This window comes from Pan troglodytes, chromosome 12 (genome assembly GCF_028858775.2).
Source record: "Pan troglodytes isolate AG18354 chromosome 12, NHGRI_mPanTro3-v2.0_pri, whole genome shotgun sequence".
Taxonomy (NCBI): domain Eukaryota; kingdom Metazoa; phylum Chordata; class Mammalia; order Primates; family Hominidae; genus Pan; species Pan troglodytes.
This window is the reverse complement of record NC_072410.2, coordinates 49050128-49065036: the sequence shown is the minus strand read 5'-3', so window position 1 is coordinate 49065036 and position 14909 is coordinate 49050128. Positions and strand designations below refer to the sequence as shown.

General features: G+C 43.7%; 1 protein-coding gene across 3 annotated transcripts in view; it reads left to right on the top strand.

The window, feature by feature from the left end:
- The window catches only part of LOC459325 (putative ALMS1-like protein), a 76589-nt gene that overhangs the window by 32224 nt on the left and 29456 nt on the right, over positions 1-14909 (top strand). For 2 of the 3 annotated variants that reach the window (XM_063789727.1, XM_063789726.1), the window contains exons 6-7: positions 410-593; positions 1441-1504. In XM_063789727.1, coding sequence (XP_063645797.1) covers positions 410-593; positions 1441-1504 — 248 coding nt within the window. Of the gene's footprint in view, positions 1-409; positions 594-1440; positions 1505-11595; positions 11822-14909 lie in introns of those variants that run through there. The other variant, XM_009442658.5, reaches the window with a different exon arrangement.

Here is a 14909-nt window from a genome sequence, read left to right as displayed (position 1 = left end):
TCTGCTCCATGTCAGATTTAAAGGAAACCAAGTCTCTTCTGATATGTCCCTCTGGGGATAAAGGAAAAGTTATTAATGATGTATTTGTTTGAATAGATCTTTAAAATAGCAGCATGGGCAGAGCTGTATTGCGTTGATGTTTCAGAGAGTTGTAATCGCCATAGTCTTAGTTCCTGGCCTATGCTGAAGGCATGTCTTTGATTCCTGCGGGTTCCAAGCTGCAGCTCTCCGCCATAGAGAGGTGTCAGAGGTTTCTTCAACTCTAGATATTTTCTCGGCATTTGAATCAGGCTTCCCCAGACCTCTTGGGTAGGTGGTGTGTTTCCAGCCATATGGAGAGTAGATTGCATCATTAATCTGAGGCTGGGCATTTTCTCTCTCTCTCTTTTTTTTTTTTTTTTTTTTTAAGGAATCGCTTCAGTTTCACAGACCTGACTTCATCTCCCACATTGGGGAGCGGATAAAGCGCCTCAAGTTGATAGTCCAGGAGAGGAAGCTGCAGAGCATGTTAAAGAGCGAGCGGGATGCGCTATTCGACATTGACAGGGAACGGCAGGGCCACCAGAATCGCATGCGCCCACTACCCAAGAGAGGTACGCCCTGCCCGTTCACTTTCCTGTGAGTGGAATAGAGAAGGCAAGATCTGCTGCTGTGCTGCAGAGGCCTGCTAAAGGCCAGCCCAGGCCAGTTACCTGGGCAGACAGTGACCTTTTGCTTGCCAAGACTCAAACCTTCTTAGCTAACAGAACCTCCCCAACTTAGCCGTTGGCACATTCATGATCCAAGTAAGCCCAGTTACTCTAGCCCTGTCACTGCATCTTAAACCAGCTCTGTGTCTGTGAGCAAGTTAGTTCCAAAAGTATATTGATTTTTCCTGAAAAGATGGGGCTGATTCCAGGCTTGCCTACCTCTTAGGATGGTAATAATGATAATAATAAACACATAGTCCTTACATCTTGCCCAGGCACTGTTCACATTAGTGCTTACAACACTCTCAGTAGGTACTATTAATATATCTACTTTATAGTGAGAAAACTGAATCAAAGGGAGATTAAGTACCTCTCCCAAGGTGACATACTCAGGTGTGCTGCTCTGGAGTCTGCATTCTTAACAATTATGGTAAGCAGATCTTGATAAAATAATGAAAGCTGTGAAAACTACAAAGTACTACCTAATTCTTTCATCAAGCCTTACCTGGAAACTGGCCAGTTTTTTAATTCAAAGCCTAGTCTTTGCTACGGAGTGTTAGGTCCTTAGGGCCTTAGGCTGCCGTCCTGTTACCCTAGTCTAACCCTGGCTTGCCTTGGTCATTGCTCCTCACCCAGTCTTGCCAGCTCAGGGTAGGGGCACCAAGTCCTAGCAGCTCCCTCTCCCAGCTCTTGCACCACACCCTCTGGGTTAAGTCACTGTCCACTGAAAACCCTTTCTTCTCTTGCCTAGTCTTCCTGGCTATCCAGAAGAACAAACCTATCAGCAAGAAGGAAATGATTCAGAGGTCCAAATGGTAAGACCAAGAAAACAAGAGTTTGTGTACAAGTGTTAACCAGGCCACCAAGTGGTCAGGAGCTCTGGCTTGCACCCAGAATAAAGGCATTATGCTCAAATTTAAACATTATGAGAAAGTTGTGAGAGTCATTTCTCACTTATGGCACTGAAAAAAAAAGTAGCACATCATGGTATGAATGACTCATATGCAAAAGATGAAAAACTCCTCATTAATTTGCATGTCTTAGGCTCCTCTTTATTAACCTAAATGTAAATAAAGAATATTTTAGGCCAGGTGCGGTGGCTCACGCCTGTAATCCCAGCACTTTGGGAGGCCAAGGTGGATAAATCACTTGAGGTCAGGAGTTCGAGACCAGCCTGGCCAACATGGTGAAACCCCGTCTCTACTAAAAATACAAAAAGTAGCCGGGCGTGGTGGTGCACGCCTGTAATCCCAGCCACTCAGAAAGCTGAGCCGGGAGGATCCTTGGAACCTGGGAGGCAGAGGTTGCAGTGAGCTTAGATGGCACTACTACACTCCAGTCTGGGTGACAGAGCGAGACTCCATCTCAAAAAAAAAAAAAGATTATTTTAAAATAAAATTAAATATGTATTTGGGTTATTATACCTTTTATCTTAGCAATCCCATTTCTTGGAATTGATCCCATAGGGTGAGAAAGAACAGTGTTCTCCAGAACATATTAAGTTAAACTTTTTTAAAAAATTAAATTTTCGAAGTATGTCAACACTGTTTCCATTTGTGGTCTTTAAAAGTAAGTATTTGTGCCTATGTAGACGTGTATACTTTTATATGCATAGAATATTTCTGGAAGACAGAAAAACCTGATAATACTGATTGCCTTTGGAAAGGAGAACTGATGTAGGATGTAGTAGATTTTTTGACTTTTTGAATTTTGTGCCATGAGGAACGAACATTAGTTACTCATAAATTAATTCATTTGAATGTTGGATGTGGTGGTACATTTCTGTAATCCTACCTACTCAGGAGTCTTAGCTGAGAGAATCTCTTAAGCCCAGGAATTTGAGACTGCAGTGAGCTATGATCACACCATTACGCTCTGGCCTGGGTAACAGACTGAGACTCTGTATCTAAAAAATAATAAATAATATTTTAAAAAATTAATTCATTTCAGATATTCATATATTGATCATGGGAATGCCAGAGAATAAGTTAAGGTTGACTTTTTTAGGTGTTCATTAGAGACTTGCTTTAATGAGAATAGTTTCTTAGTTGGCATAATGCTTCTGAAGTAAAGGTACTTTAAAACAGTTTATCTTATGGACTTTAAGCATTCCTCTTGAAATCTTGTTTTTACTCTTTCTAGTCAGTCTTTATAGGCAATCCAAAGGGATGCTTTGGATGCTTTAGTCCAGTGGTTCTCAGAGAGTGGTCTGTGGAGTCCTGGAAGTTGCTGAGACCCTTTCAGGCAATTTGCAAGGTCAAAACTAATTTCAGAATGACACCAGGATGTTCTGTGCCTTTTTTGCTGTGTTGGCTATTTGCACTGATGATGCAAGAGTACTGGGAGAGGAGTAAAACCATTGGTGTCTTACCACTATTCAAGACGGTGGCACCAAACCGTACTAGTCTAGTAGGCATTGTATCCTGCACAGCCTCCCGCCAGGAGTGTGATGGAAGAACAAGGAAGCAGTGTAAATGGAGGTACACAGGAAGCACTTCCTTTGCACCGTGAAGGATGATGACTGTTTCAAGGAAAAGCACTTATGCCATGGTTTGCGTCGTGAGCTGAACCAGCTGCCTTTTTCATGGAACATGACTTTTACTTGAAAGAGTAACTGACAGAAAACCAATTATTCTGACTTGTGTTTAGCAGACATTTTCTTGAAAATGAAGAAGTGACTCTGTGACTTCAGGAAAATGTCTGACAGTATCTGTTGCCAAAGAAAATGTGAGTTTTCAAGCCAACAATAGAATTCTAGAAAACTTGTATTCACCACCATGGGCTTGATGACATCTTAGTACTTAGACCTTTCTGATGAGATAGCAGTGACATTAACAAATGTGATGTTTTTCATGTTATCTGAATACATTTGTCAACATTTGGAAGATCTGCACAACTCCCTGGACCAGGATTTTCCAAATGATTGTTGCTTTTTGTTACAAAATCAGGGAATAGATAGAAGATTCATTCAAATAATGAAAGATAGACTGATGGATTTTTATGTAACAGAATAGGAAAAGTTTACTGACGTGCTTTCAGATTCCACCTTGCAACTAATTTTTAAGAAGCTACCACTTGTCAGCCAGGCACAGTGGCTCACGCCTCATAAAATGAGTTGGGATGAAGTTTTTCTTTCTTATTCTCTAGAAGAATGTAATGTAATTTATTGCTTAAATGATTAGGAGAATTCACCAGTGAAACCCATCTGGGCCTGGATTTTCTTTTGTGGGATTCATTTTTTTCAATAACTGTTCAGATTTCAGTTTTTCTTTTATGCCAAGGTTTAGTAAGTTGTGTTTTTTAAGTAATTTGTTCATTTCCTAGAAATTTACAAATTGATGATCCAATGTTATAATATCCTTTTGTTATCTTTTTTTTTTTTTGAGACGGAGTCTCGCTCTGTCGCCCTCAGGCTGGAGTGCAGTGGCACGACCTTGGATCACTGAAAGCTCCACCTCCCAGGTTCACACCATTCTCCTGCCTCAGCCTCCCGAGTAGGTGGGACTACAGACATCCGCCACCACGTCTGACTAATTTTTTGTATGTTTAGTGGAGACAGGGTTTCACTGTGTTAGCCAGGATGTTCTCGATCTCCTGACCTCGTGATCAGCCCTCTTCAGCCTCCCAAAGTGCTGGGATTACAGGCATGAGCCACTGCACCTGGCCCTTTGTTATCTTTTTAATGTCTGGACGTTCTAGGATCTGTAGTGATGTTCCGTTTTTATTCCTGATATTATTTTTGCCTCCTGTCATTTTTACCTGATCACTCTTTCCAAGGGGTATATTAATTTCACTAGTATTGTCAAATAACCCACTTTGGGTTTTATTGATTTTTCTCTATCGTATATTGGTCTTATATTGATTTTTTGTTGTTTATTTTGGGGCCGTAGCAGGAGCCACAGCCAGCTCCACATAGTTCAGAGGGCCTGGCAAGTATGGAGGAAGAACCTTGCTTTCCCCTGGAGGTGCTGAGAGTTTAATTCCCGAGGAAGTAAGGGGATTATTTCCCTGTATTGGCAAAGGTTCTAGTTTTTGAGTAGAACTAGAGGACCTCACTTCTCTTGAAGGAGAAGTAGAGAGGCTCCTCCTCATTCCCTTCCCCTACAAGTCCCCACGTGACTGATTCTTCCTCTCCAGGGGCTTCTAGAATTAGCAACATTGTTCCCTTTGATCCTTTGGCTGATTACATATCCTGCATTTCTTCTGTAGGGCTGGGTGTTGATAGAGGGCCATAAGACATTATACATAAGGCATTTTATCCCATTTACCTTGTTTCTTACAAAATAAGTCCCAGTTGGAGAATTGTAGTATTAATGTATGTAAGTAACTCATGTTCAGACCATCTCTCTTGATTCCGTAGGGAACAATGGGGCCACATGGTATTACAGTAATATATCATTTGCTTTTTGGTCATGGATATGGGTATCCAAATAGTTTCCAGTGCTGGAGGAGGCACTGTAACGGGCTCTCCTCCAGTATTGAGACCTGGTTCCCCATATTCTAGGGTCTTTGCCCAGAAGGCTGATTCCACCCTCCAAGGAGCTTCCACTAGGGATTAGTGATGACACAAATCCTGTAACTCTTAGCCTGTAGGATATTTCTGGTCCTTTCAGCTTGACGCTACACGCAGGCCACTATGGAGTGGAGGTGCTGGGAAGCTAGGAGAGGATAATAGGGGTTGCCTCTCCCTGGATCATGTTCAGTCTGGGTAGCTTCCCTGGAAATCTCATGGAGATTCCAGAGTAGTTCCGGATCCAGCTTGAGTGGTGGGAGGTATGTAAATCAATCAAGTAAGCAAGGTGTTCTTTCTGGAGAGGGTGCACACTCTGCTCATGTAAAGTCTACATCACTGTACTTTGGTTCCAGGAATTCCCACCCAAACTGCCCCATTCTAAATTAGGCCTCTTCAAATCAATAACAGTTCTTCTGTGACTGCTGGAAAATGGAAGCCCAATATTTTAGGGATTACCACAGACTAAGGAGAAGGGAATCCAGACTTCACATGCATTCAGGCCACAAAGAAACACAAGTATTGGCAAAAGTGACAAGCATTCAGCCTACAGATATACCAGACAGGGACAAAGTCTTAAAGATGAGAGTCCTCGTCTTTATATTAGGGCTTCCCCTGTTAAAATGGATGGAGACATCTCTCAACTCCTAGACCTGAAGGGGAGTCCTGCCCATTCCCAACAATCCTGGATCCCTTGAGCTAGGTCCTAAACCTGACAACCCAGAGTCCTAATAATCAAAACCAAAACCACTCTTTTAGTCAGTTCACAGAACCACCACCACTTACTGCCTCAAAATTGCACCAAATGAAAGGTCCAAGCAGCCACTTCTGCTCTCCTGGTGGGCTGGGGGGATGGGGTTGGCATGCCTGAGGCCCTTCACCAATCTCCCTCTTGGCAACTTAACCCACTCATGCTTCCTCAGACTGCTGCTTCGCCTGTAAGCAGCCTATAAGGGAGGTCGAGTCAGGGCTCAGTCCATAGTCCCATCTGGATCAACCAGATTTGTTTCCCAGGCCCTCCCACCCCACTGCCTCCAAAAAAAAAGCAGGGTTGGTTTGCCTGGTGAGTAACAAAAGTCGCTGAGAACACAGATTTTGATCAATAGGAGTTTTATTACTTGTCACAAGTAGGAAGAGCTCTGGGAATATTCGTCAAAGCAGTGTCTCCTAAGAGAAAATGACAGGAAGGCTTTATAGAGTGATCGAGAGGGGAGAAGGTGCATCATCACGTGAAGAGGAGGGGTCCCAGTGACACAGATGGAGGGAGTCATCGTGCCACCACATAGGACGCATGCTATGGTAATGAAACTATAGCTCTCCCAGGGTGCAGGATTTAGCATTGTAATGAGGAAAGTTCACTGTAAGTGTGTTCATCTATAAGTTGCTGGGGTCTGTCAGGAGCAGGTTCCAACTGACTAGGTGACCGCATTTCACACAGGGTTTGAGACAAAACTGTCTGCAAGGCAGAAGGCTGTAAAATGGGCTAATTGTTCAAATTCATTAAATTCCTTCACTCCCTGGGGGCCCGCCCTGTCTTGTCTATATAGCCAGTCCTTAGGAAGTGAGGCCAAGCTGAACTGTTGACCCAGTCTATGTCTTTACGAGTCTGGGAGTTGGGTGATTTGACCTCTGATGCTAGACTTATTTTTACTGGTTTTGAAGCCTTGCTTACAGCCCTTTCCCAGTTTCTCACGAAATACTCATGAAAGGGGATGGTGGGGAGTGGGCATGGGGAAAAGGGAATGATATTAAAATTAAAGCTAGCATCATTGGCCTCCAGGGGGCACTCATGGCTCATCTCCATAGCCCTTGGCTCTTGCAGCTGCCCAAGATTAGAGTCCTGATCTAAGGAAACTCCACCACCACCAAGGCTGGGGTGGTGGCAATGGGGGCATTATTTTCCAAACCTGACTAGGCTACGTTTTAAGGGGATCATAGTCACAGAGAACATAGATATGGACTATTAATTTTCTTTGCCTGAGCAGCCGTAGCCCTATGTGCTCCTCTCCAGCCTTTCAGGGAGCTATGATGGGCCAAAAAATGCTCAGTAGCCCAAGCCATCTCCTCCATAGACACTAGAGTAAAATCTCTGCCTATGTGCGTGTGTGTCTTACTCTATCCTGGATTTGTTTCCTCCAATGCTGGTGGCTTTACTTTAGATAGTCTGATTGTTGCGGAGATGAGACCCAAGGCTCCACTCTGGAGAAAATAGAGCCCTCTTGAGAGGTCAGCCAAACTTGCTAGACTTCTGCATGGGGCTTGGGGTTCAATGTTCCAGCCTGTCCCCAAAAAGTCATGGCCAAATTCACATATTCCTTTGATCCCTGATGGTGTCTCATCACACAGTTCGTCTGGCCTCACCATTGCTCCACTAAGTCCAGGAACCTCAAGGAACTATGAGACAGGTAGGGCTAGACTTAACAAAATGGCTATCACAGTCTTCATTTCATGAGACAGAGGTGAACTGAGAAAAGGTGGAAGGTGCTTCAGAGACTTCTCTGTATTCATCCCTAACTTAGGCAGAGAGCCTTGGCCGCACAGGAAACTGGGGAAGACCCCTCTCTTACTCAGGAGTCCCCCACACTGGTGCCATCTTATGACAGGCAGGCATCAGCTTCAGAGCCAGTCAAACAGTTAGGAATAGCAAACATTGCTCCAGAATTTGTTGGGGGTTTTTTTTCCCTGAATTTGGTAGTAAGCTCCACATAGGCAAGAATGACAACCATCTTGTTCTCCTTGTTTCTCTGGAGTCTAACACAACATGTAGCACGTGGTTGGCCCAATAAGAATTTGTTGAATGGGGGCCAGATGTGGTGGCTCATGCCTGTAATCCCAGCACTTTGGGAGGCTGAGGTGGGAGAATCGTTTGACGCCTGGAGTTCAAGATCAACCTGTTCAACATAGTGAGACCCCTGTCTTCTTTTTTTTTTTTTTTTTAAGTGGAGTTTGTTGAATGGCACACAGAAAATAAACAATCCAAATGACAGATCAGAGGTGCTGGAAAAGACCAGGGAGATCTAATCGTTAAATCAGGTCATCTAAATATTAAGAGGAGACGTTTGGACATCTGATAGAATTTGGCATTGAATAAGTGATAAATACACAGAAAACTGAACAACGGCAAAAAGAAAAGTATCAATTCTAAGGGAAAAGATACAAATCAAAAGCCTTCAGGAAAGGATAAGTCATCATGGCTTACTGTATAGCTTAGCTTAAAATAACACAGAATAGTGAAGTAGCCCAAAGGGCCATCTAACCACACTGGGAAGCTGAGCAGGGGAGGAGTGCGTATATGCATGGAGGAGACTTGTCTTCACCCTCCTCAGCAGCTGACAGCAGGCAGGCTAGACCTGGACAATGGAGCAGGAGTCACACAGCCTGTGAAAGAAGTGCTGGGGAATGTAGAGGCTGCTGTTTCACATGACAGAGCCATTGAACCCTGGCTGTTAAAAATAGTTACATACATAATTTTAATAGAAATAAAAACCAAAAAGAAAAAAGACTTAAATGTGAAAGGCAAAACCATTACAATTTTTAGAGGAAAATAGAGTAAGAACAGAAAGGCAAAACCATTACAATTTTTAGAGGAAAATATAAGAGAGTAAGAACAGAAAAATGTCTTAAGGCACAAAGTGCTAACCATAAAGAAAAAGATTGATAAATTCATCTTGATAAATTTTTTGTTTATCAAAAGGCACCATAAAGACAGTGAAAAGACAAGGCACAAAATGGGAGAAGATAATTGCAGCACATGTGACCAGCAAAGAATTTGTATCCAGAATATATAAAGAACTTCTATGAGTCGGTTTTTTAAAAACACAATTTATATTTAAGTCTCTTTAAAACAAATAGACAATTCATAGAAATATGGTGATATGGTTTGGCTGCGTCCCCACCCAAATCTCATCTTGAATTGTAGCTTCCATAATTTCCACATGTTGTGGGAGGGACCCAGTGGGAGGTAATTGAATCGTGGGGGCAGATTTTTCCCATGTTCTTGTGTTAGTGAATAAGTCTCATGAGAGCTGATGGTTTTATAAAGAGCAGTGCCCCTGCACACCCTCTCTTGCCTACCACCACATAAGATGTGCCTTTGCTCCTCCTTCACGTTCTGCTGTGATTGGTCCGCACCCAAATGTCATCTTGAATTGTAGCTCCCATAATCCTCATGTGTTGTGGGAGGGACCTGGTGGGAGGTAATTGAATCATGGGGGCAGATATTTCCCATTTTCTTGTGATAGTGAATAAGTCTCATGAGAGCTGAGGGTTTTATAAAAGGCAGTTCCCTTGCACAAGCTTTCTTGCCTACCATCATGTAAGATATGCCTTTTTCATTATAAGTTACCCAGTCTTGGATATTTCTTCACAGTGGTATGAAAATGGACTAATACACATGGGCTAAACTCATGAGCAGGCAACTTTATAGAAAAACACAAATAGCCCATAAACATAAAATGTAGATTGAGTTCATTATTAATTAGGGTAATGCATGTTATGGATAGAATAAAATACCTTTTTACATTCACTGGATTGGCACAAAGTTTTGTCTTTGTGCCACTCTAAATGTTGACAGGGATGTTGATCAACTGGAATTCACACACTGCTTGAGGAAGCTTGCATTCACTCTATAATTCAGCATTCTGAAAAGTGCTCACCAATAATCAGCCCAGGAAGGTTCACAAAGACATCTTCACCAAATATGTCCTTTCACCCTAGCAAAGAACTAGAAACAACTCAAGTGTGTTTTGACAAGAGAATGGGTAAATGGCAAGTGGTATGTCACGCAAAAGAATTCTAGACAGAAGAGAAAATTAAGAAACATCAAACTTAGTGAATCTTTGAGACGATGTTGAGTAGGAAAAAAAATTCAGAAGAATATATTGTATGATACTTTTATCATAAGGTTCAAAAGCAAGCCAAGGTAAACATGTGCAGGGACACCTAGGGACCCATGTCATTTTAGGATCAAACAGATAGATGGATAGATGATAGATAGACAGACAGATGGATTTTTTTAACTCAAAATAGTGGTTACATCCTTAGGGAGCTGGGATTGGAGAAGAGACACTTAGCTTTGAAAGTATTGTCAAATATAGTGACCTTTCTAGTTCATTTGGGTGCTGGGTTCAGGGGTATTCATTTTATTATGCACCATAATTTATGTGAGACATTTTATTATATCAAATATTTTCTAATCTTACAGTAAGCAGTTTGGTAAACAGATTCATAACTGCATATAATGTGTAGGTCTTGTGAACAATGCTGCTGTGAATATCAGGACCCAACTGCACTTGTCTCTCACTGCCTTTTGTAAGCCTGCTCAATTGGGGAGTTCTTCCCCTTATACTGGAGATGAGAACTCAGGTAATGCCTCGACTGTCGGATCACTGTCAGGGGATTACACGTTCTACCGTGCTGACTTTTCACTGAAAGCCCAGTCTCCACTCAATAAGTAAAAGTGTAATAATCGAAACTCCCAACTTGAGTTCCACTTAAAATCTTCTCTCTTCCCCTGCCAGGCCTCTCTGCACCATCTAGGGGAGCACAGTCCCGTCTGTCCCTGCCTGACAGGGCTCTCCTCCTCAGCAGCACAGGGAGGTGTCTGACCCATCTGTGTGTGTGTGTCTATGTGGTAGGGATGGGGACCATAGCTTGGCGTCCTGCCCTCTCACCCTGGCAGTTCATTGTCTCAAGCTGACTTTCTTGGGTGTTTTCACGGCTTCTTCTGAGGCCTCCCTCTGGAATATTGGATCATAACTCCAGCAATGCAAGCAATAGGTTTTCCTCCAGCTTCTGGTCCTCCTCCTCCTCCTCCTCCCCAAACCTGGTTTCTAGCAGTCACTCCACTGAGACTCAGAGTCTTCTTGGCCCAGTGCCAGCCTCTTGCATGTCCCAAACCTTGTCCTCAGGAAATAGTTATGCATCCTATGCTGGGGTGAACTCTTAAGAGTGCAGGATCACCTCATGGCCACAGCCTAGCTAGGCCCTGAAACCCACACTCTGGGTTTGTCAGACGTGAGTCAGCCCCAGGCCACTGAACCTCTCCCACTGCAGGGAATCCCTGTCAAGTGGTGAAAGCCAGCATCTAGACCTGGAGTCACAGGCACCTGTAGCATAACTCCTCCTGAAATGGAGGTTTTTCTTTAGAGATTGGTCCATATCCCTTATCCCTGGACTTCTGAGAAGGGTGGACAACCTGTGGACTGGACTTGAGTTTGCAATTTAGAGAAGTGTCCATAGTAGGGCTGCCAGATGAGGCAAACACAAATACAGGATGCCCAATTAAATTTGAATTTCAGATAAATGATTTTTAATGTTTGATTCTGTCCCATGCTAAAAATTGCCCACTGTTTATGATAAATTTAAATTTATTGGTGCATTCTGTACTTTATCAAGGACACATGCAGGAGGAACAGTAGCACAAAGGCTTCCTGGTGCCTTGTGGGTGAAAGAAAGGCTGCCAGGGAAAGGAGAGAAACACCCAGGGATCCCGGTGACGTCGGGAAGCAGCATCCAGACCATGTAAGGACACTGCCTACAGGGGGAGACTCAAGGCCTGGGAAGGTTTTCTAATCTGTCTTGAGTCAGGTGGGGGGATTTCCTGGGAAAGGAAAACCAGACACAGTAGGATAAACATTGTATAGTTCCACTTATATGAAATAGTCAGAATAGGCAAGTTCGTAGGGACAGAAAGTAGAACAGGGCTTACCAGGGGCAGGAGGAGAAGACAAGGAGTTCTTGCCTAGTGGGTACAGAGTTTCTGTTTGAAATGATGAAAAACTTCTGGAAATAGATTGTGGTGACAGTTACACAACATTGTGAACATAATTAGTACCACTGAACTGTACACGTTAAAATGGTTAGTTGTATGTTATATATATTTTGCCATAATAAAAACTAGGGGGAAAAAAAGGAAGGGGAGATTGTCTCAGGCTGGCTGACTTTCCCTGCATGTACGCACATCTTCACATGTGCACACGTGTAAAACAAAAATGAAGCAAAAAAAGAAATTCTAATTTAACCAGTAAGCAATATGTAAAAGGAAATCTGAATGTCATTACAATTTTACCAGGTTCAGAATAAAATACCATCCTTCAAAATGAACAAATTACTTATTAGCCGAAGAAAGGTGAAAGGAAGTTTGGAATTAACAGTCTAGATTTTCTCACTGATTGGTCCAAGTCACTGACCTCTAAAATTATCTTAGATCATGCCCTCCCTCCTTCCTACTTTCTGGAAAACAATCAGTCTCCTACCCTATGCTAGCCCAAAGAGTTTCCCATACAAATCACAAATCTGCACTTGCCATTCCCTGGAAGCCCTTACATTCCCAAGGCCTGGCCTCATCCACTGCCACTGCCCATGGCCCCAGTCCAGGCAAAGCAATCACTCCCTCTCCCTCTCTGTCATTCCTTTCTTTTCCTTTCACTCTCTTTCTACCCTCCTCTTCCCCACTCTCTGTTTCCTCTCTCTCTCTCTATCTCTGTCTCCCCACCATCTCCTCTCTCTCTCTCCCCCCGCCTTCTCTCTCTGTCTCTGTCTCTCTGTCTCTCTGTGTCTCTCTCTCTGTCTCTCTCTCTGTCTCTCTCTCTCTCTCTCTCTCACACACACACACACACACACACACACAGCCAGCAACATTCTACCTCTGCCAGAGTTCCAGGTGAATAGGTGTGGACTTTGACTTTCAGATTCCTCTGGCAAGTGTCAACGTCAGTCCTGGTGCTCCCTGGCAGAGGAGGACTTGGAGTCACCTTGGCCAAGAAGCTGTCTGGAGGTCACAGTGGCACCGCCCATCGGCCCCTTGGCTGAGGCTAGATGAGGGCAGATTCAGCACAGCAGCAACTCTCCCCATAAAAAAAATCCCTCAGTGTCTTAGTTCTCTGACCCTTCTTATACTCCTTGTGAGTTTTAGAGCCACCTGAACTCTTCTTTTTTCCCAATACTTGGAGACAAAATTTACATAACATACAGTTAGCCATTTTCAAGTGTACAGTTCCCTGCCATTTGGTACATTCACAGTGTTTTGCAAGCAACACCCATATCAAGCCCCAAAACATTTTCATTACCCAGGAAGGAAACCTGTCGTCATGGAACCATCACTCCTCATCCCCTTCCCCTCAAACCCTGGCAACCCCAAACCGTTCTTGACAGCCTCCTTTGGCATTTCCTCATTTTGGTGTCAGATCTCACAGCAGAATTTCTTACCTATTATATCCAGTGCCTCAGTGTGAAGTTCCAGTTTAACTTCCTGTTACCTCGAGCCCACTATCTTGCCCCAACAATACCCTCCCCCAATTCACAAACACAGACACATTCCCTCCTACAGCTTTGGGCTCCCTATCTGAGTCCTTCAGGAAAGAAGAGCTTGTAACTCCCTTAGCAGTGAGTGTAGACTTGGTCCAAGGAAGATGAGCACCAGTCAGGGCAGCTGGCCCCTCCTCTCTCCCTGGTCTTCAGCAAATCAGCACTGCCCAATGATGCCCAGGCAATGGGAGCGTCGACCAGCAGAGGACACACCTGAATTTCTCTGCCTCATGGGAGGGCAGCCACTGTGTTGCATTTAGGAAGAAGCTGTGCAAGATTCATACTGTTTTGCTAATGTTAATCTTGTGGGCATAATAAACGTCGTACCCACACTTAATTTTCGAGATCAGACAAGATTGGGTGTGTTCAGGGTGGTATGGCCGTAGACCCCACACTTATTTTTAATACACTTCTAGGCAAGCCTGCTGCACTGGTCTGGGGATCACACTTTGAGTAGCAAAGGACTAAATTGCAATAACTGCCGGGGGGGAGAAAAAAAACAGGATGAAGTGCTTCCTCCTGGCTCAGCAGCTAGGGAGTCACTGAACTAACAAGGGGATGGGGTGGGGATAAGAATGTTCCAGGCAAAAGGAACAACATGCCCAAAGGCCTCAAGCAGAAAGAGAGCTTCAGGTATTGAAGAAGTAGAAGTAGCTCTGTGTGGCTGGGGAGTGGGCATAAGATGGAGCAGAAGAATGCCAAGTCCTATTCCTGGGTCTGAATTTCCAGGAGCAGAAGCCCTGTCCCCTCTAGAAGGTGGATATAGTCTGGATATTTGTCTTCTTCAAATCTCATGTTGAAATGTGACCCCCAATGTTGGAGGTTGGACCTAGTAGGAGGTGTTTAGGTCATAAGAAGTGGATCCCTCCCGAATGGTTTGGTGCCCTCCTCATGACTGAGTTGTTACTCTATTAGTTCGTGTGAGAGCTGGTTGTTTAAAAAAGCCTGGCATCTCTCTGGTTCCCTCTCTTGCCATGTGACACAACTGCTCCCCCTTCACCCTTCCCCATGAGTAAAAGCTTCCTGAGGCCCTCACCAGAGGCACATGCCAGCAGTGTGATTCTTGTACAGCCTGAAAAACTGTGAGTCAAATAAACATCTTTACATTATAAATTACCCAGTCTCAGATATTTCTTTATAGCAACGCAAAATAGACTATCACAGAAAGTCGGTACCGAGGAGTAGGGCGTTGCTATAAAGATATCTGAAAATGTGGAAGTGGCTTTGGAACTGGGTATGAGGCAGCGGTTGGAAGAGTCTGGAGGGCCCAGAAGACAGAAAGATGAGAAAAGGTTTGGACCTTCTTAGAGATTTGTAATGTCATTGTAACCAAAATGTGGACAGAAATATGTACAGTAAAGGCCAGCCTGATGAGGTCTCAGATGGAAATGAGGAAGTTATGG